The sequence below is a fragment of the Festucalex cinctus genome, chromosome 2 (genome assembly GCF_051991245.1).
Source record: "Festucalex cinctus isolate MCC-2025b chromosome 2, RoL_Fcin_1.0, whole genome shotgun sequence".
Lineage (NCBI taxonomy): Eukaryota > Metazoa > Chordata > Actinopteri > Syngnathiformes > Syngnathidae > Festucalex > Festucalex cinctus.
In genome coordinates, this window is record NC_135412.1 from 23,600,695 (window position 1) to 23,627,297 (window position 26,603).

The following is a 26,603-nucleotide window of genomic DNA, read 5'->3' on the forward strand; positions in this document are numbered from 1 at the left end:
GCGTCCTAACTTAGCGATTGAATATGAGTTCGGGATAGTGTTGTGTTTGATGTTGGTCGCAACTACAAAGTCAATCAACTGAGATAAAGAAATCCTAAATGTCTAAAAGGGAAGTCAAGCTATCTATCACATCATCACGTGGGCCAACTTCAAAGTAAAAGTCTTCTAAAGCTATTTGCATTGCCATCAATGTATTATTGCAGTAGTATCAAACATAAGGCCCGCGTGCTGGATCAGGCCCGCAAAGGGGATTAATCCGCCCCACGAGATGATTTTGTAAAGTTAAAAAATAAAACTAAAAAAATGTAATGTCGGACTAATTAATCAGCCGGCCACAGTCAAAATATATAAAATTTGCAATTTCACAGGCAGTTAGGCTTAGCGTGTTACGTTGAGTATGTTTCAGCTTCCTTGACATGTCAGAATGGTATCGACTTTGAATGCGCACTCTTCTTTTTTTTTCTTTTCTTTTTTTCTTTTTTTTTAGCTTTGTGGCCTGATCCGAACTAGGGTGTCCATTTCCACAATGTCATAAAGGAGGAGATATTTTAAAAAATTAATACATCAGACTAGTGGTGTATTTTCATCAACAATAAAGTTTTGAATGGTTTATAGATCATGTTTGTGTAATTAAATTGGGAAAAAAAATAATAATAAAGTTTAATTTACAGTACCATAGGTTTAAACCACGAAGCAGTGACATGATTCTGTAAAAGTGCAACGTGACGCTTATGCAACTTATTTTGAAAAGCAAATAAGAAGGCGGTGACCGAAATGACCTTGTCAGATAGCTACAAGTGGAGCTTTGTTTACATTTATTGAACCAATGATACATGAGATTTTTATCTAAAGCCACTCTTGGCCAATCACAGACCAGTTGTGACAAACGTGGGGTGGGGGCGGGGCTTATGTTGGGTCACATAAACTCAACCGGAGCTCATTTTCTTTAAAAAGGAGGACAAACCAGCATACTGCTTAGGGTTGCACAGGACACAGCACACCTCACTGTAAATTAGTAATGTCCTGCCTAAATCAGGGCACCTGGCCACTCTCATCCTAACGAACACGGATCAATGATGATCCATTGCACCACCAGTACTTTATTGCTTACTTAATTGGTGTTAGGGGGTCTTTAGGAAAACTCTAACTGGACTCAAAATGTTTGTAAACCCCGGACGCAGCCCCCCTTGAACATAAATATAACCTTACTTACATCTCCCCACTGGCAGAAATGTTTGGCCGCATTCCACTGGAGCTTCTGATTTCTTTTATTGCCAACAATCGGCGATCGTCCCCTGGACATTCCTCTCTTGGTGATGTTAACATGGTGGCCCTTCATCCACTCTGGCCAGTTGCCACGGTTACAGCGATGTACAAATCGGGCACATTCAAGAAAGAGGGATGCCCGAGCCACGATGGGCGCTTCCTGGGGAAGAGCAGAGGACAACGTCAAGCCAGGGAGATGACAAAAACGGGAAGCATGCAGGGGGAATCGATGACGAATACCAGATCCAGAGCAGCGGCGAGGATCGAAGCGTCAGGTATGGTGCCCGGCTCGCAGCAGTTGAGCAGAAACTGGAAGCGTTTCATGCCCTGCCGAATCGCGCCCAAATTCACCACATTTTTGTTTTTGATGGCCTCCTGACTGGCAGCCAGACGCTCTTGGAAACCATGAGGTCCTGGACAAATGGGGAATCGGGGAATTTTGGATAATTGAATGCATCCATTGAGGAGAACACGCTTGACAAATGACGTCGAGATGCAAAGTAGCCACTGGCAGCCGTAGATTGTTGACGTTCTTTGTGTGGTCATTGCAACAGAGCTCTCCGAGAGCACTTTTCTTACAAACATTGACTGAAATGTACGGAGCCCAGTAGGGGACATCACGAAAATATTTAAGATTGCAATATAACGCAATCCTATTGCATTATATTGAAATAACTATTGCGTTATAACCAAGGTTATTTTAGTTAACTATAACAAATGAAAAAAGTATAACTAAAATTCAAAAAAACTTCATTAACCAAATAAAATAACAAAAATGCTTTTTTTTTTAAATGAAAACTAACTGAAAATACATTTTATGTTTACAAAACTAACTAGAACAAACTATCATGATAGCAGAAATGTCATTTGTTTTGGTCTTTGGTCATGATTTTAATGCATGAGACTTTGGGGATATTTTAAATGTGATTTTAAGTAGATTTATTTTGACATTAACCGGAATAAGGGCGTTTGAAAGTGTGTCACACAGATGCAGCAGCAAATAGAAAAGCACCTTCAGATGACGTCGCTCCCATGATGTTTTTTAAATATTACGCACAAGTAATACACATAAAAAAAAAAGATAAAACTAATACTGAAACTAAAACTAAACTAAAACTAAGCCCTTATCAAATAACTAAAACGAATAAAAACTATAACACTGAAAACTAATTAAAACTAACTACATTTAAAAAATAAAATTAAAAAAGAAATAAAAACTAAGTAAAATGAAAAATTCCAAAACTATAATCACACTGGTTATAACGCAATAATTTGAGATATAATGCAAAACTATTGCATTTTAATGCAATGACTTTTGCAAAATATATTGCAAAATACTGGAAATTGTTTGTGAGAGAACGAGAGATTCCACTTCCGGGTCATTTGCACCAGGGTTGGCTTTCATTAACACGACGATTGCTTTGTTAATTCACTTTTAGGGAATATATCCATCCATCCATCCATCCATTTTCTTGACCGCTTATTCCTCACAAGGGTCGCGGGGGTGCTGGAGTCTATCTCAGCTGGCTCTGGGCAGTAGGCGGGGTACACCCTGAACTGGTCGCCGGCCAATCGCAGGGCACACAGAGACGAACAAGCATCCACACTCACAAACACACCTAGGGACAATTTAGAGCTCCCAATTAACCTGCCATGCATGTCTTTGGAATGTGGGAGGAGACCGGAGTACCCGGAGAAGACCCACGTGGGCATGGGGAGAACATGCAAACTCCACCCAGGAAGGCCGAAGCCTGGACTCAAACCAGAGTCCTCAGAACTGGGAGCCGGACGTGCTAACCACTTACCACCGTGCCGCCGTTGAATATATACATATAATAATAATATTAATATAATTATATATTGCAAACAAACAACCCAATGTTATTTTTAGAGGGGAACAAAAGATTTCCACTTCCGCGCCATTGATTTAATACTGCAAAGTAAATAAATAAAATTACTTAAATAGTACATCCAATTAAATTAATATTCCTCAGAAATTGGGTGCTTCAAAAAGTCGAGACATAAAATGTGTTTTAAAACGTTAAAATTGAAGACATAATACACATTTTTCATCTAAATGTATGCAAACCTGAGTGAGTTGCTGAACAGATAAATTATGGTGCATTCGAGGATAGTCGGAAATCGGATAAATCAGAGTTGTTTTTCCCAGTTCTGACCTGAAAGCGTTCGGGACGAAAGTAAACAACCAAAATGGTGGATAGTGATATATTGTTTTTTATTTTGGTTCTTAAAACTAATTTTTGACCTCTAGCAAACTTACCTTCTCATAATTTTGCTTTGGTTTTTATCTTATTTCATAAGCATTCCATTTAGTTCAGTAGTTCACCCTATAATTTCATGCCGGGAGATAGCGGCATACTGTCATGTATACGTTGCGTTACATCAAGTTATGTCGAATATATATGAATGAAGAAAGCTATATAGTTTTATACTCGAGTAAAATCTGTTTTACCATTCACAGTCTGTGGGAGGCATTGTCGAGAGACGTCACTCGTAGTCTGTCGGTGAAGTCGGGGTCCTTCCCCCCCGACTTCGCAAGTGGAATTTCCGAGTTCAAGGGGGCGTTCCCGTACACACTTCCTGGTTTGAACTGGGAAAAATCCCACTTCCGACCATCCTCGAATGCAGCATTAGTGTACGGTAGCCCCGGCAGGAACATGGATGATGGTTTGGAGAGACTTTTACGATCTAGAGATGTCCGAGGCGAGCACATACTTCGCATTCAAAGCGATAAGGTACGAACTTTAAATGTTTAATTAACTAAAAGTGAATAAACAAAAACAATCATGGTGTTGATGGTAGCCAACTTGGTATTAGCAATAGCATTGTGTGATATTGCAATCTTAACTATTTTCGTGATGTCCCCTACCAGGCTCCGTAGAAATGAAAATTGTAACCACACAAAGAAAAATCATCCTTTCTGAATTCCAAACTGTCACCAAATATGTCAGCATCAGCAGCAGAGAAGGCGCCAAGAGCGACATGTATGAACCACACCACAGCAGAAAGATGGTTGAAACATATCAAGTCCAAACTACTCTAAGAGCAAATGGGGGTGGGGGTGGGGGGGGGGGGGGGGGGTTGTTTGTTTTTTGATGGAATGGGACATGCATGCAACACAACACAGCAGAAACCTGACAACAGCCCTTTCTTAAAAAGAAACTAAGAGAAAAATGCAGGAGGTACAAGATGAAACGTAAGGCGGGGGCGCAGAGGGGGGTGGGTGGGGGTGGGGGTATGAGGGCAGCAAGTGGGCGAGGGGCAGCCGGGATTTTGGGGGAGGGTCTACCATCTTTCTCTTCTGTGTGGTGAAGCTTGGATGGATTCCTCCTGCCAGACCTCCATTTACCGAGCCGCTTGAAGAAATTCTCCTCCTCATCCCTGCCGTATTCTGGCCCGGCGGCAACCCCCTCGGACAGCTTGACTGCGCTGGTGAACTTCACCTGATCATGCACGGCCAAACACAACATAAGATCAGGCTTTATTGGTCTAGCAGCGGGGATATTCACAGGTTATGGCAGTAAAAGACAAATGCAACAGATTTTAACTCATTTGCTCCCAAAAATGTAGAAATACGTTACATTTTAAACATTACCAGTGTCCCAAAGACATATTTATATTTGTTTGTTTGTTTTTTTATGATAGAGCATACAAAAGGCTTTGATGCAGCCTCTGAACTGAAGAGAACGGTTGAAGCACTGGCAATTATTCCAAAAAAGGCCAGCAGGTGGCAGCAGAGTATAAGAGATCAACTAGGCCATGTTGCAACAAGCTGTTTTCACCACTGTTTTAAACAGATTTGTGAATAACGATGAAACGTAGCTATATTTTAATGATAATTGCTGCAAAAAAAAATAAAAAATTCCTGATGAAAGAAGAGATTCTAGTCTTTCTTTTGGTAGGTTCCATGTTTTTATAGCAATAGAACACAATATTCTGTGAGCCTTGCAAATCAGTGAGTGAAGGGGGTTGCTTCAGTGAAAATGGCTTCATGGCATATAATATAATTAAAAAAGAAGCAGCGTCAACCCTCCTGACCTTTGAACTCTGGCGTATGAAAGAGAGTCGATCTACTGAGCTGATGTCCAACAAGTCCTCCACGCCGTCGGTAAGCCCAGAGAGAGAGGAACGCTTCAGCCAGTTGCCTGCACACAGCGTGAATTAAAAAAAGATGACGCAACATATTACAGAAGGAGCGCCGCTTACAATTTACAAAGCGCACACACGTGGTTACACAGGCGGTTGCGACACACCAGGGTGGATACCAGGTGGACTGCGTTCACATTCACTCACAATAGCGTGCAAGCAAGTTCCATGTGGAAAGAGGAAGATGCCAGTTAAATGAAGTCCTTGTGAATTCTGGGATCACAGAAGACGTAGCACACATCAGGCTTTTCTCTCGACAGTGCTAGCAGTTTCCTGATTTATCGTAAGAAAATTCACATGATGGGTTGAGCTCACTGGATGTGACTCGAGTCACTGCGCAAACTGGTTAAAGACATGGAGACGTTTGGGGAATCGTTTTCAAGAATTGATTGCTAATTGGGCTAATTGATGCCCTCTGATGGTCACAGCAAAGACTCAAAGCTCTTAAGTTATTGCCGGCCTGTTCCCAAAACAATTTTCTGAACCTTCTTCTGGAAGTGCTGCTGCTAGACACTTATTATTATTATTATTATTATTATTATGCATCGGGTTCCTGATTAGGTCAGCTGAAGCTGTCTCTATGGTAATGAGACGATATGCTTTGACATGACATTCTGCCACAGGCATCATAGGCTTTACACACATGATTATAATGCTGCATAAGATACCCTACTATCAATTTTTTTCCCACTCCCTCCCTTCCTCATGTTTCATTTTTCCATTTGAGAAACTCGAAGTTCTAAGTGGTGAACTGCCGGCTTCCCATTCTATCTACCTCTGTTGGTCATTGTTATTTTTCGTGTTTCTTAGACGGGTTGTGACTGTGAAGACATATTCCTTGCGCATGTTTTTCTATTTTCAAGGCCAATACATCTGATTCTGATATAGATCTAAGCAGTTCAGCGAGGATCAAAGGATCAAATATGTTTGATTTATATTTTCCTTGACATTTTTGGCAATGCTAATCTCAAAAAAAGTGCTAGCTTCAACAAAAGGGGTCTTTGTGTCACTGTCAGTACAAACTAAATAAGAAAGTATGCAAGATTCCAAGTACCCCCCCATCGAAAACGGAAAAGGTATACAGTCTTCCCTCATTTATCGCGGGTCCATCTTTCGCAGCTTTTTTACAGAGTGCTTATTCTTTTCTTTTTCTTTTTTTTTTTTTTACTACAGCAAGCTTTTTGTTTTGTTTATTTTTTTTGGTCTTTGTGCGGCCGTATCTCTCGAACCCTACGTCCGACTGGGGACATACAGGCATCCGCGGATTCGTCTTGATGAGACCTTTCCAACGTTGTCTGTCCCATCGCTCCACGACATTGCATTACGGAGATAGAAAATATATATACTGTGCTGTATAACAAGTACATTAAAACACTTTTATTGAAAAAAAAAAAAGACAAAAAAAACAAATGTTGAATGAAAAAGCATTCATAATAAACTGAAAATCACACCAAAACGAAAAACCATAATAAATGACAAAAATATATACTGTGCTGTATATTGTAATAAATTTAAAAAAAAAACGACATACTTTTAATGGAAAAAATTAATGTAAATGAAAAAAGAACATATATTATGAATGAAAAAACATTTATAATAAAGTAATAATCATACCAAAACGTAAAAACATATATAATAAACGAAAAAACCTATATAATTAACAGAATTATTATTATTTTATTTTATTTTTTAAATTAGCGCAGATTTCCATTATCGCGGGTAGATTTTGGAACGAAACACCTGCGATAAACGAGGGAACACTGTATGCTGAAATGTTTTAAATGTGAGTCCTCTTTACGTAACATGCATTGTTTGATCTTCTGTCTGAATTGGACTCTCATTTAGAAAAAAAGATTGTCAAATATGTAAAAATACCCAAAGAAAAAGTGCCACTTTACTAGGTTTGTGAGCAAGAATTAGAGATGTAAATGAATCTGAAAGTAAGTTGAATGCAATTTTGAATATGTCTTTACTTGGTGTCTAATATATCGGCAGCAACCTCCAGCCATCGTCACCTGCCTTGTGCGACTTCCAAAACACAACTCAATTCCAGTCATGCCAGTCACGGGTGACGCAACACCGACACAAACGACATGAAGGTGATAAGATGACGATGGATCCACTTGCACATACGTAAGACAGAGAGAGTGAGGGGCAGGTGAGTGGTCCCGCGGCATGCTGAGGTGCAAAAAAGGAACATATAAAGGTGGGAGGATGCGGTGAGAGACGTTACTGGATCTGATGTGAAATGAGATGAGTTTCTATTTGTTAAATAATTGAGGACAGACATAAATCAGGACTTGATTTCACTTCATTTGTGTGTTTTTTCTTTCTTTTCATGAAAATCATGTTCGTACTTACCTATAGGCAATTTCAGTTTCTTACGAAGTGAAATGCGGCGGGATCTTGAGCGGGAGCGACGGTCTGTGGTGGTGCCAGAATGGGCGGTGGTGCATTCCGAGGTGTCCTGTTCCGATTGGCTGCTGGTGTCACTGGCGGCGCTCTGCGATTTAAACATCTTCCTCCAAAAGTCTTTCCGGCCCAGCAGCGCTCCTGGGATCTGCTCCTCGCTGGAGACACACACACAGGGAGGATAATTAGGGATGTATTGAAAACTTAAAAAAAAAAATCCTTCCTATCCTGACATGGATGGGGCACAACGATGGAGATGTGATGATGCGAGCACTCACTGTTCGGGGGTCTGGGGGGGTCTGCTGGAGATGTAGCTGCGACACTCATCTGCAGCACTGGAAACCTGACCCTTCTCCCCGGACACACCCGCTTCTGACCTGCACGCACACACCCCAACAAACAAACAAACAAACAAACAAACACACAAACAAACAAACATACAGCGCTCAAGCCACCCATCCGCCTGACAATGCTTACTATTAGCATACATGCAATGATATTGCCAGTGATGCTAGCATGCAAGGAAAGTATTTGCACTCCCTGCTGTTTTACTGGATTTAGACCGATTTTGCAAGGCTGACAGAATATTGTGTTCTATTGCTATAAAAACATGGAACCAACCAAAAGAAAGATTCACATCTCTTCTTTAATCAGGAAAAAAAAATATATTTGTATCTGTTTCCATTTTGCAGCAATTTGCATTAGAATAGCTCAGTTTAATCAATTTTCACAAATCTATGTAAAATTGTGAGTAATTTAGCTTTTTTTCCAACATGGCCCTGGTTGCCCTCCTTTGCTCTGCTGCCACCTGACCACCAAACGGCCAGTTTGTGTAATAACTACCATTTCCGCAACCGTTCTTTGCTGTTGAGAGGCTGCGTCAAAGCCTTCTCTATGCTCTAGCATAAAAAAATATTTTTAAAAAAACAAAACAAAAAAACGTAAAAATACGTCTTTGGGACACTTAAAACATAAAAAAAAACATATTTATAAGTTATTGGGAGCAATAGAGTTTATATGTTTGGAAGTGCCAGAATGTGGCAAAAAGTTTGAGTCACACTGTCACACACATATTGCAAACATTAGCCCCAGAAGGCTAACACAAAGCTAAAAATAAGGCTAAGGCAATAATGGAAAGGATAGGAGATACCATTTGCTGTCAAAGCACCTGTTGCAACTTTATTTCTTTATATAAGATTCATCAGTAGCACAGATTATGAACAAAGGCCTCTACAACAGCTGGCCACTTCCATTAATCGTCACTTCCCAAAGTTCCCGTCAATGACAACTCCCACCTTTTGGGGAGTGCACAATCAAAGCCTGGTAAAAATACATGGAATAATCAGCGACTGAAGCAGGTTTACGTCCGTCGATCAGGATGAAAACAGACCTTCTCATTGCTGTATTAATTTTTACGAGGCTTGGCATGATAAAGCATTGACGGCAAATGCGGAAGCACTCTGCAAAAGATGGGCATCGTCAACGACGCCCAATTGCCGATTAACGGAAGCCCAGCTCTGCCTATTTTCTACTAGTACTTTTTTTTGACTGCCTCTTCTCCCTTGGTGCATAATGTTAATTTCCTCATGCAAGGAGCAGACAACAGATCATAGATCTGTGCATTTCTAAAAAAAAACAAGAAACTACTCAGATAAGTAAATAAGTGTGTGACTCGCCAAGGGCAAATTCGCTAACAAGTAGCATTTAGCCCCACGACTGTCTCCAGTTGCATGCAAACAAGACAGACAAACAAAGCAAGCAGTGATGAGATGCTCAAGAGTGGATGAGAACTCATTTTCACACTTTTTTTTTTTGGTACATGGCAAGGATTGGCCCCAACAAAGCATTTTTTTCCCCCCAGTACCTTCTTGGTCCTTGCAGTTTTGTCTCATCTTTCTCATCAGGCTTTTTGGTGGCCGTGACTTTCTCAGCGCTGTCAAGGAGCGCGCTCAGAGCCACTCGACGGAAAACATTTCCGTGGGCCTCCTTGATAAACTGCACCAGCTGACGGATGTCGCAGTACAGGCCCTGTGAAGGAGGGTGACAAACGAGCGTCAGAGAGCCACCAGAGGAGGAGGCGGCTCAGTGGGAAGGGAAGCCTGTGCCGAGTCGTTTATTTTAAATGCATCTTCACACATTCAAATAATGTACATCATTTTTCTTTTTACACTGATGGATATTGATGGACTATTACTACTGGCAAAATCAAATACACTGTTTTTGTTTTTTTTTGTTTTTTTTTTACACTGCCAATGTTTTTTAAACTGTTCCTATGTAACATTACCTTACCCAACTTTTCTTTTCAGTAATTTATATTTCAGTTATTTAAAATGTTTTTTGTATACTTTATATTCTTAGTAATGCATATTTTGAATTTTGAGAAAAAATCAAATCAAATTAAAAAAAAAAAATACTCTACTGTTGGCCGGAAGCTATAGCTCTCGTGTAGGGATAGACCGATTATCAGTGCCAATATTGGCATTGTGACAAATATCAATATCAGCCTTTTCACGAATCTGAAGGCCGATAAAGCTGTCAGCTCACTGAACGGTGAATGCTTGCGAACGTAGACAGTTTAGGGTTTTCATTAGGATTTGTAAGATGTTAACAGACATTTTTTATTAGTTGAAAGACTTTCGAACATATTCAGACAATTTTTCAATGTCTGCGAAAATCATTTGAAACCTTTTATGAACCCTGACCAAAACCCCAAATGAGCTACGTTCGCATGCCTTTGTCATTCAGTGAGATGCAGAGAACTTTTCATTTATGGATTGATTTAAATTTCCACTTGATAAAAATGATGCTGACACTGTGAACTCCCTACAAAATTTACAACAAAAATTAAAATTAAGAAATGATGTTGAAATTTTAGAAAACTTTAGGGAACTATTTACTTGTTTAGTTTTTAATTTAGCGTAACACATGCTGATGACCCTGGAATCTCCCTGCAATTTTTGTTCTAAGTTTTAAACAAAGCTGTCAATTCTTCATAATTAAAAGGAAAAGAAAAAGCATTTTTTCAAATTTTGACACCAATATTTTCTCTTTTACTACAACTGAATATCAGTTTGAATTATCAGTTATTGGTCTCTGTCACTACTGATAATCGGTCTATCACTACTCTGGTGTGTAAATAAGGTTCCGCTTGCATGTCACGTTTCTCATACGAGAATGAAAAAACGTACTCGTCCTATCGAGAAACTTTCTCCTTATAACGAGAAACTGTCTCACTTTAGAGGCTCCGTAAGAAAGAGTAAAGGTTTTCAGTAAAAAAATAAAATAAAAAATGTATTGAGCAATGCGATGATTACGGGGTCTCAAACAATTTAAAAATATGTGTTTAGATGTTGCATATTTTTATGCGTATTACCAGTCTTACGTGTGACAAAAAAATAAAAAATCTATCTCATAACTTGGGTATATAGAATGGCAGGACCCAGTCGGTCATTCTAAATGACAAGCAGTCAAAGCAGTTTTGATGCAAATAGGTGTAAAAATGAAGACCGCCGCACAGCAAGCACCCACCAGATTCTCGGGGCTGTGAAGCTCATGCGTCGTGGAGGCGCAGCGGGTGATCAGCGACTTGAACATGCAACCCACCACCACCGCCTCCATGTTCTGCGCCAGCGACTTGTTGTCTCCCGTAGTGAAATTGTTCCCGAAACCCGCCTTGTCTGGAAAGAAAAAAAAATAATGGGGAGGGGGCAAAGACCACGGATCACACGGGGTTGGTTTAGTCAACAGAACATGACAAGACAACAGTTATCCCGTACGACGAGTTGGGTTTGGGTGGGGGGGCAAAGAAAACGGGTCTGTACAGCATATGTGGGGGGAGAAGCAAACTGAAAAGGATTCTGGGTAAGGAACAAGGAATACATGCAAGTGACTAAGGCCTGCTCTCGAACCGCATTGTTGTCATCAATCTCTTTGGCCTAAATTACAGATTCATAAATTTGAAGCTGCAGGCGAGATTTGTCACTTTAGGACAAAGCAGCAAATGGGAGGGGCAGCAATGGAAGCAGTGCCGAAGGAAGGTTCTGCTCAGGTGGGTACGTTGATCACATCGCTAAATATCAATGTTCTATTGATTATACATCATGTGTATCTACCGATGTTTCGTTTTTTCGCCCTCCTGGACCTCTCACCTGCACTGCCGTACTCTGCAAGAGAAAAGAGGCGGGGCACAGGTTGTGATTGACATCAGGCCCGGCACAGACATGTACGTGGTTGTCAAGGAAAAGGACCTCCTCGTTGAGGCAAACACGTCAGCAAAGGTAACACACATATTTGAACCAAAAACTTGCAAGACTTTCATCATCAAAAACACTCATCAAGTTCGCACACTTGCCAATTATATTTTCCAATTATGCACGACGTCTCAAAGCAAATTCGATGTGAAACGGAATCGGCATGTAGAGGTAATGCCGCCGAGATGTGGCCAATGGGCAAAGCTTTGGATTGGCAAGTGTACGAAAATGGATGAGCAAGGAAGGGAGGAAGGAAGGAAAGATGGAAGAAGGGGGTGAAGGAAGGATGCAGCACGTGGCGGAGGAGGAGGAGGAGGAAGTGAGGGAGGGCGGAGAGAAGCAGGAAGACTGCAACAGAAGAGCGGAGTTGGGAGGGAGAGCAACAGTGACAGAAACACAGATCGCATTGGAAGGGAAAACAGTTCAGGTTTGAACTACACGTTTTTAGATTCGTAAGAAATATGACACTTGCGTCTCCATCGATCCCACAACATTATTTGCGGCAATAGTACGTGCAAAATAAATTAATAAAAATCATTGTAAAGCAATTTTGGGTGATCTATCTATCTATCTATCTATCCACCCATCATCCATTCATCCATCCATCTATCATCCATCCATAACTGTACTTAGCCCTTTCAGAGACAGTGGTCAGTATAGTAGAGAGCTATTTAAAAGTCACTTTCTGCTGTTTGAATGAGTCTTGGGAAAAAAAATAATCCTCCAAAATCCTGATGTTGGTCATCATAATTGGCGAATGAAAGGGCTACACCATGATTAAATTAAAATACATTACATTATATATAGGTAAAAAAACAATTGTACCTAAATAAATGTTTTGTTGGCAGTGATTCTCTGTATAATACTTTGAGCTAATTGGATAATGCGGCATCTTGTCCTACCTAACTTCTGTTTTTACCAATCATGGCAGCAGATTTGTTTGTTTGTTTATTTCCCAAGGCGTTGGCACTTCCTGGTTTCGTCACAGCTGCATATCCTGCCCCCAAACACAATGCCGCTTTGTGATTGGTTCGTACAAAGTGTACAGATTAGTAAAAACCAGTGGGCTCAGCCTAGATATCTATAAAGACTACATGTCTCGTCCGCGCTGCTGGCCAATGGGATTGAACGTCCGCACGGGGCAGCCATCTTGCCACAGCCACAGTCATCTTGCTCCGCCTCTTTCATTCATTACCATGTGTTTTTATCATACATGTTCTTTTAAATAACTCAAATATAGCATTCTACCCAAAAAAATCAACTGATTATGGAGCAATTTAGTTAATAAGTGTAGTTATTATATGCTACTACATACAGTACTTGTTAATAATTAATAATCCATACGGTTAATAAATATCCATCCAGAATTATTACTACTGTATCAAAGTTTGGGAGAAAGCAAACAGTGTGTAAATGCGTATTTGTAGCGAGATAACAGCATTTTGTTTGTCCAGATCACTCACAGCCAATACAACAGAGCAGACTGCCTGTCTGTAACAAGATGGCCGCCCCGTGCAGACATTCTGCGCCGTAACACATCTAGTGTTTATAGATCTTTATAGGGCTCGGTACAAGATGTATTCTCCGGAGTTTGTGAACCTGTTTTTAACATTTTACTACTCACCTTGACGTCAAGTAACAGTCCATTTCAACATTTTTTTGAACAATCAATAAACTAATTAGAAAACGAATAAATGACTGAAAGTCCTCCACGTGCAGCCCTCACAGACGATCCTGAGCGTGTTTGTGGCTGCATCTGACAAATGCACATACTCACTGTCGGTGATGGGCTCCATGCAGAAGCCCAGCAGAGCATGAAGGAAGTCCACAATGTTATTCAGGGAATCTTTGTTGACGTAGTCGCGCATTGTCTGACGAAACTGCAGCTTGTCCAGCTTGTAAAGGTTAGTCAGGCAGTGTTGGGCCTGACAGGACAGAGTTATCAAATATTTACATCAGGAAGGAAAAAAAAAAAAAAAGATATACATGTTGCTGGATTGTTGGAAAACTAAGCAGGAAGAAGTCGATTCTGACCTGCATCCGCAGCCGATCTCCTGAGAGGCCGCGGTGTCCCTCGCCGCATCCGTAAGCACAGCCCAGAGACTTGACGATCTTGATGAGCATGGAAAGGGCCAGCCGATGCGTGCTGAGGCAAGAGCTCTCATCCTGTTTATTGTCAAGTTATAAAAAGTAGGGGTGACAAAATGAGTGCGTTCATTTTGAGTTCATTTAAAGTTCATTTAACGCCACTCCTTTTTTTTAACGTGCGATTAACTCATTCACTCTCAGCCATTTTCACAGAAGCAATCCCCCCCTTCATTCATGGCTGTATTACTGGATTTTGACATTCAATAAAACGAAACAGGAGACTTGTGTCAAACAAACCTTTTTGTCATTGTCTTTGTTATTCTTCACGTCATCCTTGCTCCCTTGCCCACTTCCTCCGCCGCTACCCCCGCCGCCTCCGCCGCCACTGCCACCATCTCCGCCACCTCCGCCGCCACCTCCTCCTCCTCCTCCTCCTCCTAGGCTGTGACCAGCTGTGTCCTTGGCTCGCACCTCCTCATTCTCCTTGTTGTCAGGCTTGGACAGCTTTTTGCCCATCCCGGGCACCACGCCCACCTGCAGCAGGCAGTCGATAATGTTGAGCGCCACGTCACAGATCCTCGAGCTGATGTCGTGGCTGAGGACGGCGTAGAGGGCGCGCAGCACGGCCTGACACAAAACAGAAGGAGGAACAATGTCATTTACATGTGTTGATAGTCTTTTTAATTAATTGAAATTAATTACTTTTGCAGATATCTAATCCAACCTAATGAATTCCAATACATAATTGGCCAAAACTAAAAATTCCCATAAATTTTGCAACCTTAGTTGTCCGTAGCCGTTTTACATAAGGTTAAAGACTTGTTGAACAAGAAATAATTCATTGATTGTTCCATACCTGACCTATTGCATTGAAGTGTGGGGGTGTGCTGGCAAATCCTGTACCGAACCCATCTTTCTTCTACAGAAACGAGCTATTTGAGTCGTTTTTGGATGTGGATACAGAGATCACACTAATAAAACCAATATTTATACAACTAAAAACTTTCAAATTTAATGAATTGATGGGAGTATAACCGCCCATCATGACATTTTACCAAATAACATGCAAATCAGATAAAAAAAAAAGGGAACGTGAGTATAAATTACTAAACACACAACAAAACAAAAAGAACGATGTATTTAATTCAATTCAAGGTGCCAGTTTGTGGAATAATCTGGATTGTTAAAACCAAATCATCTCAGTATCTCAACTGTATTTTTTAGAAATCATCTGAAAGCACAATTACTAAAAAATATATATAGCACGAAAACATGCTATTGAATTAATTTGTAAAATTGTTACGTTGAAACCGTCTCAGTTGCTTGCTTTCATTCAATTTGGTGTTGATCAGGCGCAGACATCACAAGTTTGACTTCTTTCTGTCCATTTTTTTTTAAGAGTGAAATAAAATTTGGAACTGAATTAAAATAGCTGTCACTCACTGTGAGGTCCAACATTCCGTTCTTCAGCACAAAGTTATTGGTGCCCTCAATGTTGTCGCCCTCCTCCTGGCAGGAGTAGTTGATGCAGGAGTCAGTCAGGCTGCGAGGGAGGTTGGCACAGGCCAGCGGCTCCACGGGCATCTCCGGGACCACCACGGGATTGCAGAGCCTTTTCATGTGCTCCGTGAAGAAGTCGGCATAGCCCACATTGAAGGACGCCACGGTCGTGTTGAACGCCGCCATGGTGATGGTGGAGATCTGGGATCGAACTGTAAGCACGACACAAGCCCATCACGCTCAAAATCAACTTGTCCTTATTTCTTCATCAATGATGCCAGAACACTATCATATATTAGGTAGCAATAACACTAGCTCATTTGTCGTTAGAAAAACAAAAATACTTAGAAAATAAGTAAACAGTGTAAACAATGAGAAAACATATTCCATTTTTTACAGACTATAAGCCACTACTTTCTCCATGTGTTCGGACCCCTGCGGTCAATGTTATGGTGCGGCTAATGTATTTTTATATTTTTAAGCCACGGATATCACTGCGCGAACGCCTGAGCCTAAATAACTAATTTCACAACGTAGAGGATGTATCCGTGATGTGTATGTATCCGCTTATAGTCCGACGTGAAGAAGAAAAAAAAATCCACACCAGGCTTATAACCCGACGCGCTTTAAAAATAGGGTTTTCATCCACCTATTTTTATTCAAAATTTCAAGAATTGTGAAAAAGAAACTGAATGGAAATGCCAGAAATTGTAAAAAAGGCCCAACATTCACAAAAAAGTTTTTACGCTTGGAGGGGGTGGATTTTGAAGCGTATCGAAAAAAGGGAAAATGTGCATTTTGGCTATGGAAACAGATTTTGCGAATAAGCGACTACAAGACCGGATATACGTCGCATGTTTTGATCGGATACTCCGTCACATGTACGTTTGTAGTCACAAAAAAAAAAAAAAAAAGGCGGATGATAAAGTAAGATATGTTTCGGGAGACGAAGAAACAATTTTTTCTAGAATGAAAGAAAAATATTAATGCAATTTTAGGTCAGTGATCTGTCCATTTTGTGTCTTGTGGTCTCCTCTCACTATTCGCAAAAGAAGAACGGATGGAAAAATGCACAAGTCGCGTGTCCATTTGCACATTTACACAAAATGTGCTTAAAAATTTCTAAACATTTGGATGGAAACCTGACTACAGTTGGGAAAATGTGGTTACAGAATAGTATTAAAAATATGCATTTTCCTTAAAAAAAAAATGATATAGAAGACCCCCCATAAACTTCAATACATTCAAAAAGCTGCGACATCACACACAAGCTCCATACCCTCTTTGACGGTATTCTCGCTGTGGCTGTTTGAGTGGTCGGGCATGTCTCGGAGAAGCGAGTGGTGCGAATGCGAGTGCTTGGTGCTCAGGCTGTCGGCATCGGCGGCTGTGTCGGTGCTGCCCCGACGCGTGAATTTACCTGCAACACAGAGAGGGGATATTCCTGGACGCACAAGAAAAGAAAATTCCAGAGAATTCTTGGCAGAAGGAGGTTTTGCGGACAGAATTGTAAACAAAGTTTATCCAAATTTGAATGTTCAATTAGCAGGTGGTAAAAATGTTTTAGTGGTCTTTTTTTTTTTTTTTTGGTCTCTTCAAGAGACTAAAACTAATTTTGTAGCCACAGTTTTAGAGACATGGATGAATATTTTTATTTTTTTGGCTGATAATGAGGAGAAGCCACCAAACAGGGCCATGATGGGGGGAATTGTGATGCGTAAATTGAGGATTTAGGATTCTTGGTTTTTATTCACTGTACTAGTGTTAATTTGGTCTGCCATTTTTAAATTTAGTCTCAGTTTTAGTCCAATTTCAGTCACGCTTGTTAGTTTTTAATCACAGTTAGTCAACCTCATCCCATTTTTATTTAGTCTATTTTTAGTCGACTAGCAATTTAGATTTTAGTCTTTATTTTAGTCCAAGAAAATGTAATTTTATTCGTCTAGTTTTAGTCAACAAAAACTGTCAACGTTTTAGTCTAGTTTTAGTCAGGACAACCATTTTACCCATGTATATATATATTTTTTTTGTCGGCAGATTATATACCTTATATTATATACCTTTTTGGATCTAAAACAATTTCACATAAAGTTTTCTCATCTTTTTGATGAAAAAACAACTTGACACACAATTACAGTGGCTACTATCTATGAGGGATGTAACTATAATGGCAGTATCGTGATATCGCGATATTAAAACTGCCATAATATATCATTGTCGTCATGTCACAATATTAAAAGCAGCACATCTATTAAACAAGTCAGGTTGATTTCCATTTGTGCAGTTCTAGCACCCTCTGGTGGCTAGTTTTCTTTTTTAGTGCAGTTCAATTTTCATAAGGCATGTTTTGGCCCATTAGCAAGTAAGAACCTCAATATTAAGTCTTATTAGAGATTGTAGGTTGTTTATATGCATTAACAAAAGCACAATATTGTGGGTTTTTTTTTTTAGTATGAAATCATTTTTTTACAATATTGTGACCTTTTTTGTATCGCCAACCTCCCCACAATATTGTGATAATTATTGTATGGTGACCTTCATATCTTGATATCGTATCATGATGTTTGGATATCGTTACATCACTACTATCCATGCTACGAGCTAGTAAGTTAGCCAGCATTAGTTAGCAGTCGCATTAACAGAATTGTGGGAACGTTATAGCCGTTGGATTAATGTTAAGTTATAACTATAATTTACTTTTTTTTCCCATATGTTTGTGCTGTGTGTCACATGACAGTGTCACAGGCGTGACAGATTAGCAGAGAAAAAAAATATTTTACAAAATCATATCATTTTTTTGTCTCATTTTTATTCATGAACTAAAATGTCTTATAGATTTTAGCTCAACTTTTATTAAGTGAAGTACATTTTCATCTCATCTTCATTAGTCGAATAATGCATATTGATTTAGTGCCAGTTATTGTTTATTCATGAGGGTTTTAGTCTAGTCTAGTCTAGTTTTAGTCCAGTGACAAATGTGTGCTGATGAAATGATTTTGGTTTGGGTTTTTTTGTTGATGAAATGAACACTCCTCTGCGCATACCCATGATGGTGGCTTGCCAGCCCCCACGGTCCAGAGTGCGCCGATCATCGCCCAGGCCCGAGAAGCTCCCGAAGGAGAATGTGCTCCGGGTGGGCGAGACGTCGAGGTGATCCTCATGGAGCAGGAAGGGGACGCCCATGCGACGCTGGCGCTTCTTCCCCGTGTGATGGAAGGGGATGGACCCCTTCCTCTCCCGGTCCTCGCGCCGGTTCTTGAACTGGAACAATAGGGGACGTCCCGCTCAGAACCTCGTTACTGGTCGTGATTCCAAATGAAAATCTGGACGGGTTTCTCTGACCTTTTTAAAGATGTTCATGCCAAGGTCAGATGAAAGGTCAGGTACAGCTTGGCGACGAAGGTTGGTGAGGGAAACCTTTGTAAACGTCTCCGTGCTCAGAGATTTGCCCTCTTCGTTGCATTTAAGACTCATATCCTGCCAGGGTGAAAACACATTTCAAAACTCCATTCAACTGTCATCATATAGTCCAGTTCAGCTATATGTTTTTTCAGCCAAACACCTCCTAACCAGTGCAAAGCGTTTCTGATTGAATTAAAATCAAAAACAAAAAACTTTAAACTTTATTTATGTGGTATCTTGAACTATTTGGAAATAAACTGATATAATGAAAAAATAAATAAATAAAAAGAAATAATTAAATTTAGTGCAGAATTTAAATTAAAAAAATTAAATTCAGTCAGAGTTAAAGCGTTAACTAATCAATTAAACACAAAAAATGATTGCATTAATCATGTATTAATGCAGATAAATCACACTATTAATTTTGACCACAGATGATCCTTTAGCATGATTTTAAAGGTTGTGTTGAATAGCACAGGTTGTGTTAAATAAAGATAACTGCATGCTTTAAAGTAAAGCATTTAATAAATGTTTGCGTATGACATTCAGATTATTTTGTATGTCAAAATATTGGGGTCATTTTTTCCCATTTTAAATGGGGCAAGTAATTAAAGGATTAGAAAAAGAGGAGGATGAGCGTGTGCAGTGGATCAAAAAAATGTCGAATATGTCCTCATAACATAAAATGTCGAAAGAATTAACACATAATAGGTGCTCTTCAAATTTGGCAGGCATAAAATGTTGATGAAAAAGCCTTTTTAATTAACTGATTAATTGTGATTCATCAAAATTCTAAAATGGGATTAATCTGATTAAATGTAATCGTTAATTAAATTTGAAATAAAGATTTGCGCCATACAAATTATTATCAACATAAAGTGTCCTCTTTTAGGATCATAGAAAAGTCCTGTTCTCAAAAAGAAATAATTAACTGAATTTTAAATAAAGTGATTAACAGGGGATTCTAGGTGGCCTGAGTCTTTTTTTTTTTTTTTGTGCAAAAATATTTTTTTTGCCGAAATCATCTCCTTATGATGCGATTTATTTTATTTTTTCCTTGCCCTTTTGTGGTTTGATCAGGGGATGTCGTTGGTATTTGCTTTGAGACTTTTGTGTGATTAAGGGCTACAGAAATAAACTTGACTTGACTATTTTTTTGTGTGTGTTTCCTTCAGGAAAGATTTTTCAAAATCTGGGAAAAATGACGTAGGTGATTTGAAGAAGTTGGGTCGAACAATTCTGGTATGGGGGAGATGCTGGATTTTTAGGACACAGAAATTGAATACCCTACTCAATATAAGATAAATATAATAAGAATAATAAATATAATAAATATAAAACTTGTATTTTTTTCTGAAATATTTACATATAATTTCAAAATCTATTCTAAAATCTCACGTACCCCCATTTGAGAAGCAGTGCATTAAATGATGTCTTCAGAAGAAGACATTGTGTGTGTGGCCGTCTGCTACCTGCGTTTTGTGGGTATTGACCAGCGAGGGGGTGGCAGCCACCATGGAGCTGCTCCGGGGCCGCGGCAGTGGAGCAACCAGAGGTTCGGGGACACGTTCGGGCCTCTCCTCCAGAATGTGTCTCAGCCGTTGGAGGTAGTACATCAACGCCCAGTGCACGCCCTCCTCTGTCCAGTGGGGCTGCAGAAGGCAGCGCAGCACCGCAACGTCAAAGTAGGTGGCATAGCGGGCACGTTGAGACAGGGAGGCTGGCACGCCGGCAGGGGCTGACGTCCTGAAGAAAGACATGAAATGAACACGCCACTTTTTGTGTGAAATCAAAACAATTTGCTATTTACTGCAATCATTTGTCTGCAATGTGTCAATTCACAACGTCAACATTACTTAACGCCTCTTTTTAAAGCTCTTATGGGTGCATTGTTCTGCCACTATTTAGTGCTTCTCATTTATTTTTTGTTAATATACATTTGTGGAATATGAGATATGAAGCAAAATGCAGCCGTTTTTATGCATCTCAGGGGGCGGCCATTTTGCCACCTGCTGTCGACTGAAGATGACATCAATGTTGCTCATGGGTCAAGCAACGGCCAAACAGTGCTCACCTGTTTTCTGAAGCTGAGCTGTGATTGGCTGTTACCTGACAACTGAGCAACTGTGATAACATCTTCAGTCGACAGCAAGTGGCAAAATGGCCGCCCCCTGAGATGGATAAAAAAAACGGCTGGATTTTGCTGCTTAAACGGCTGGATTTTGCTGCTTGAACTCACATACCATATTTAGACTAGTGGGGCTGCACAGAACATTTTATTGTCATTTTTTTTTGTTTGACTTCCCTTTTAAAAAGGATGTAGTGAAAGCATGAAATGTTGAAAACACACCACAAAAGAAGAAGGCAAAGATTCGAGGATGTCCGCACTAAGACTATTTTTTCGCAATAATTTTGCTTACCTAAATATTTGGTGTATTTATTTATTTATTTACTAAATAATGCTGTCGTCTAAGCTGTGCAAAAAATCATATCCCCATCATTTTTCACCTCAGTGTATGCTAAGAATATTTTTTCCACTAATTTTGTTTACCTAAATATTTGGTGTGTTTTTTTGTTTTTTTTTTCAAAATAATGTCATCGAAGCTGTGCATCAATTTCAGATGCAAACACCTCGGAATAAAAATAATATTCCCATAATGTTTTACCTCAGTGCATGCTAAGACTATTTTTTCCAATAATTTTGTTTACCTAAATATTTGGTGCTTTTTACATTTTTTCTAAGCCATGCATCAATTTCAGATGCAAATACCGAGGAATAAAAATCATATTCCCATAAAGCCAAATGTGTCAAGAGCAGCAAAAATACAACAATTGGCCTCACTGTTCCAATATCGCATTAGCGTCATATCTGCCCTGTATGGTAGTTACTTATTTTAGCCCCTTTTCAAAGCCTGTTCAACTGCTTGATAAAAAAATAGCAAGTAAGAAGAGGGCGGTGAGTAAGCTCGAGCATCAGCCTACGTGAGTCCATTATTAATAAGCCCAGATGAAGGTCAGCAGTTGGTGAGCTGCAAGGCGTATCGAGCGCCGCTCGACATATTGATATGACAAGAGATGGAGGACGGCATTTCATCTTGCTGGCTGTAATGAAGGAAACGGTCGATATGAATCAATTTGGGAGCCAACGGCAAGGAGGAGTCTGCGTCATGTTTCACCGTCTAGCCTGCTGCCGGGTTGCCAGGGATACGGGCTGTCAGCACCCACCCCGCCCGCGGGCCCGCTCCAGACACAAGCAGCCCCCCGATTCCGTGCAAGTAACAGCAGTACGGCAGCCTGTCGTTGCCATGGAAACTGCCTCCGCATCAGCAGGCACTCAATGCGTGAGAGATGACGAAGACGAATTCATCACAGGAGATGAAAGGATTTGTCCGACACTTTCAAGCGAGCGTGCCAGATACAAAACGACATATATTCAATTTTCCTCTTTTGTATTTCATCACCGTGTTGACCTTTTTCGTCATTGTAGTGTTCATTTCATCAACAAAAACTAAATAAAAATATTTCCCTCAACACACATTTTTCACCGGACTAAAACTTAACTAGACTAGAACTCTCATTAATAAACAAAAAGTGGGACTCAATCAATATGCATTTTCTAGAGATAGACCGATAATCGGTCGGGCCGATAATCGGGGCCGATATTTGACATATTGGTACATATCGGTATCGGTCTGTTTTATTAATCTGACGGCCGATATGAGCGATCCATTTAAAACTCCGTCTTTTCGCTTCGAATGCAGCCCAGAGCGTCTCTGTCTGTTATGGGTCCAACTCCAGCAACGTAACGCCCATAGCAGCATCTGATTGGTTAGCTGTGCAAGAGCCAGAACCAATCAGTAGTGTATGCCATGTATCACAGTAGCACACGCACCCACGGACACAACGCGAGACACATGCTTCGAAGGTAAGTTAAAAGAGAAGAGACTCCGCTGAACTTTTCACCATGATAAGCTAAACACATTGAATTATGTTGTGTATTAAATGCACTATATGAATGGAGCTGCATTGCCTTGCATTGAATCCCCGCTAGCTAACAGTGGTGTGTTCAGCTTAGCATGTAGGCTAACACCCAGTAGCTAATTCGCTACTTGAACTACTCGGGGAGGGAATCACACACATTTTCACTTAATCAAGTAAATAATGTTTGTTACAAAGGTTCCAAATATTAACAGTTGTCATTATTATATTGTCTAGTTCCATGTTAAGAGTAGAGTAACGTCATTATATTTACCTCTCTTGACGCACACATTGCATTCTGGGTCACGTCCACTACTTGTTGCATAGCGGTTATTATGCAGTCAGATGCCACAGTGACACTAAATAGCGTTTAGTTACTTTATATTGTGTTTATTTGTCGCACTGGTTTGCCATTGTGTGCCTTAAGCTTCGACGTCGATTTGATTGACAGCTCGTTGTGCACCTCGTTAAAGTCCGCTCCGTAACTAATTAAGTGTCTCAAACACCGTTTAACTACACGAACGTGTTCTCTTCCGTATGTTTGGCATTAGTAGAGAAGTGCACTAAAGTATAGTGTGCTTATTTGCTTGTTTTGTCTCTCTTTTCACGTCATGTCTGCTGTGAGTTGGGACATTATGCTCTCAATGGATGCCACTAATATGTAACATCTACGGCCGTAGTCGGCTGCAATTAATGTTCAGTGATGTAATTTCGTTACGTGCCTCATACTTTGAATAATGAGCTCATGTTTGGTGTGTTGTATAACTTTCTCGTGTGTTAGTAACTATTCATGTGGACAGCTAAGACAGTGCTTGTTAATGTGAATTAGCAATGTTGCAGCCCAGTTATTATTTAGACAAGTACATCTGTGCCATTAAGTGATACAGTACAGTACAGTAGTGAGAGAATAGTGGGCCCATATACACACACGTGTCTATAAGTGTAAAACACATTAAACAGCAGAAAGTGGCAGCGGTCCACCGCAACAATGTCTGTTTAACCAAGTTATTCTTACTATTATTATAACCAAGTTATTTTACTCTACCTTTTTCTGCGTTGATTGGGGCATCCTAAGTGGCACTAAACTACATGATGAAGTGTCTTTTGACAGTTCTCTTGTAGAGAGGAGTAGCATGATATTGCTGTTCTCGATTTAAGATCCTCAGCTTATCAAAACTGTCTATATGGTAACAATAACAATAATTATAATAAGGTCTACAAGAACTGTATGGTGTTCAGGGATGAATAGTTTTTCTCATGGAATTTTTTTTATTTTTTTTTTGCTGTAGTAATAAGTAATGCCACAGCTGATGCACATTTTGAATGACAGGGTTCCTCCTATTACTTCAAAATATAAAAATATAACATTTATAGAATAAAACTACAAGTATCCCAAATGCTATAAAAGGTAATGTCACATTGGCCCCCACATTTAACTCCCCCCGCCACCAACGTCTTATTGCAGATAGAAGGATGTAAAATGAAAAGTGCAGTGTGAGAATCCATTGTAAAGAACGGTTAGGGTTTGCATTATTCAAAAATTTGGTGCCAACATTTTAACTTTTACTGCAAATGAATATCGGCTTCAAATATCGGTTATCTGCCTCCTTGACTACCGATAATCGGAATCGGTATCGGCCCTGAAAAAAGCATATCGGTCTATCTCTAGCATTTTCCCTCAACTAATGAAGATGAGACGAAAATGTCCTTCACTTCATAAAAACGGGACTAAAATTTATAGTTCATGAACAAAAACGAAAATAATATGATTTTGTAAAATCCTGTCTCTGCTAATTTGTCACGTCTGTGGCACTGTCATGTGACACACAACAAACACATGGGACAGAAATTTAAATTTAGTTTTAGTTATAGTCTTTTGACTAAAATTAAAGTTGTAGTCATAATTTAGTCATCTGATTGTATTTTAGTTTTAATCCAATTTTAGTTGACGAAAATAAAGAACAATTTTAGGCGACTAAATTGACAGTTTAGTTGATATTTTCCTTCAGCATACATTTCAACTATTATACAGAAAATGATAACACAGTTTAACATGCAAGACATTTAATACAACAATGTCTTTATTAATTGTTTCAGTGAAACATGTTGAACTGACAATAATATAACTTAGTTTTCACCTAAATAAAAAAGTGCAAAATTGCTTGAGATTAATCTTACAGCTGCAATGAATGTACAAATGATTGAACACTGAAAAGTTTCTGAACGGTTCTTTTCTCAAACTGGCGTTTCATTCCTTCTGATTGGATTGTATGAATTTTCATCACTGTTGTTTTAGTCATTGACAAAATTTCAATTTTAGTTATCATTATAGTCTCAATGTATGGTTTCACTTTTATTTTTTATTTTTATTTTTTTTTTATTTTTTATTTTTTTTTTTATTTATTTATTTTTTTTCTTTTTGTGTGTGCGTGTGGTGCATTAAAATTGGGAGCAGGTGAGTCGGAGCAGAGGGAAAAATTTTCCCCTATTCCGACACACCCGTATCCCCCCCCAAAAAATGAATATGTATATGTGTGGTGCATTAAAAAAGGGAATGGAGGGACAAAGTGGTGGGGCAGGGACACAAATGGGGGGGACCACAGCGCTGCCAGGCACTGCAGTCCATCCCCTCTGATGGCTCCCCGCCCCAACTCACCCCTCCCCTTGGACGTGAGGTGCATTAAAATTGGAGGGGAGTTGAAGGGTGAAGACGGTGTTTCCACCCTTCCCCACCCCACCAAGAAATGTGTTGTGTGCCCTATGTGTATATTTACAAAGTGTATAGTGCAAGCTAGTGAAGTGAGTAAGAGGAGCGACCAGCGGGGCCTCACCCAACCCGGCGGGTGTAGGTGGCACGCCCGCCCCCCAGCACCCCCACCCCCTGCCGCCCCCCACCTCATCCACCCGGCACCACAATGGGCGGACAGCCAGCGCAGCAGGGCTACCGGACAGCCCACCGGCCACCGGAGCCCGCCCGGGGCGCCAGGAGTTATACCGGAGTGGGGCAGGCCCCAAACCCTCGCCCGGCCCCCGGAGCCCGACGCCCGGGCCGGGGAGGGAGCCCCAGGCCCAGGGAGAGGGAGGGGGAGGGGCCGCAGGGCAGACAGGGAAGGGGGGGGGGGGGGCGGGGGAAGCGGGGAGAAGAACCACCCCCGCCCGACCACAGGGGACGGCGTCAAGAAAATTGACTAATTAGCATGCAGTAACACCAAGTGTTGATGCTTAGTGCCCACTAGAAATAGATCTTAAGGAGTTATTGAGTATAGTGTCTGGCGTTTCATTCCTTCTGATTGGATTGTATGAATTTTCATCACTGTTGTTTTAGTCATTGACAAAATTTCAATTTTAGTTATCATTATAGTCTCAATGTATGGTTTCACTTTTAGTTTACATTTAACTTTCGTCTGAAAAAAAAATTTCGTGACGAAAAGTTTTTGTCAACTAAATTATCACTGATTCCAACAATAATGTTAATGCGACTGCTAACTTACTATCTCATAGCATGGACAATAGCCACTGTAATTGTGTGTGAAGTTATTT

The 26,603-nt window shown here is 40.2% G+C and overlaps 1 protein-coding gene across 17 annotated transcripts in view; it reads right to left on the bottom strand.

Moving 5' to 3' along the window:
• The window catches only part of unc80 (unc-80 homolog (C. elegans)), an 82,405-nt gene that overhangs the window by 45,161 nt on the left and 10,641 nt on the right, over positions 1 to 26,603 (bottom strand). For 8 of the 17 annotated variants that reach the window (XR_013282422.1, XM_077513816.1, XM_077513822.1 and 5 more), the window contains exons 8-24: positions 20,558 to 20,831; positions 19,026 to 19,160; positions 18,728 to 18,944; positions 16,963 to 17,103; positions 15,627 to 15,895; positions 14,481 to 14,810; positions 14,130 to 14,261; positions 13,873 to 14,020; positions 11,958 to 12,008; positions 11,374 to 11,522; positions 9,710 to 9,873; positions 8,124 to 8,222; positions 7,795 to 8,003; positions 5,326 to 5,432; positions 4,577 to 4,730; positions 1,507 to 1,679; positions 1,214 to 1,426 (exon numbers count right to left, since the gene is read on the bottom strand). Coding sequence is in view for 16 of the 17 variants with exons in the window: in XM_077513816.1 (XP_077369942.1) it covers positions 1,214 to 1,426; positions 1,507 to 1,679; positions 4,577 to 4,730; positions 5,326 to 5,432; positions 7,795 to 8,003; positions 8,124 to 8,222; positions 9,710 to 9,873; positions 11,374 to 11,522; positions 11,958 to 12,008; positions 13,873 to 14,020; positions 14,130 to 14,261; positions 14,481 to 14,810; positions 15,627 to 15,895; positions 16,963 to 17,103; positions 18,728 to 18,944; positions 19,026 to 19,160; positions 20,558 to 20,831 (2,965 nt within the window). In the remaining variant the exon portion in view is untranslated. The remainder of the gene's footprint in view (positions 1 to 1,213; positions 1,427 to 1,506; positions 1,680 to 4,576; positions 4,731 to 5,325; positions 5,433 to 7,794; positions 8,004 to 8,123; positions 8,223 to 9,709; positions 9,874 to 11,373; positions 11,523 to 11,957; positions 12,009 to 13,872; positions 14,021 to 14,129; positions 14,262 to 14,480; positions 14,811 to 15,626; positions 15,896 to 16,962; positions 17,104 to 18,727; positions 18,945 to 19,025; positions 19,161 to 20,557; positions 20,832 to 26,603) is intronic. The other 9 variants (XM_077513828.1, XM_077513825.1, XM_077513830.1 and 6 more) reach the window with 4 other exon arrangements.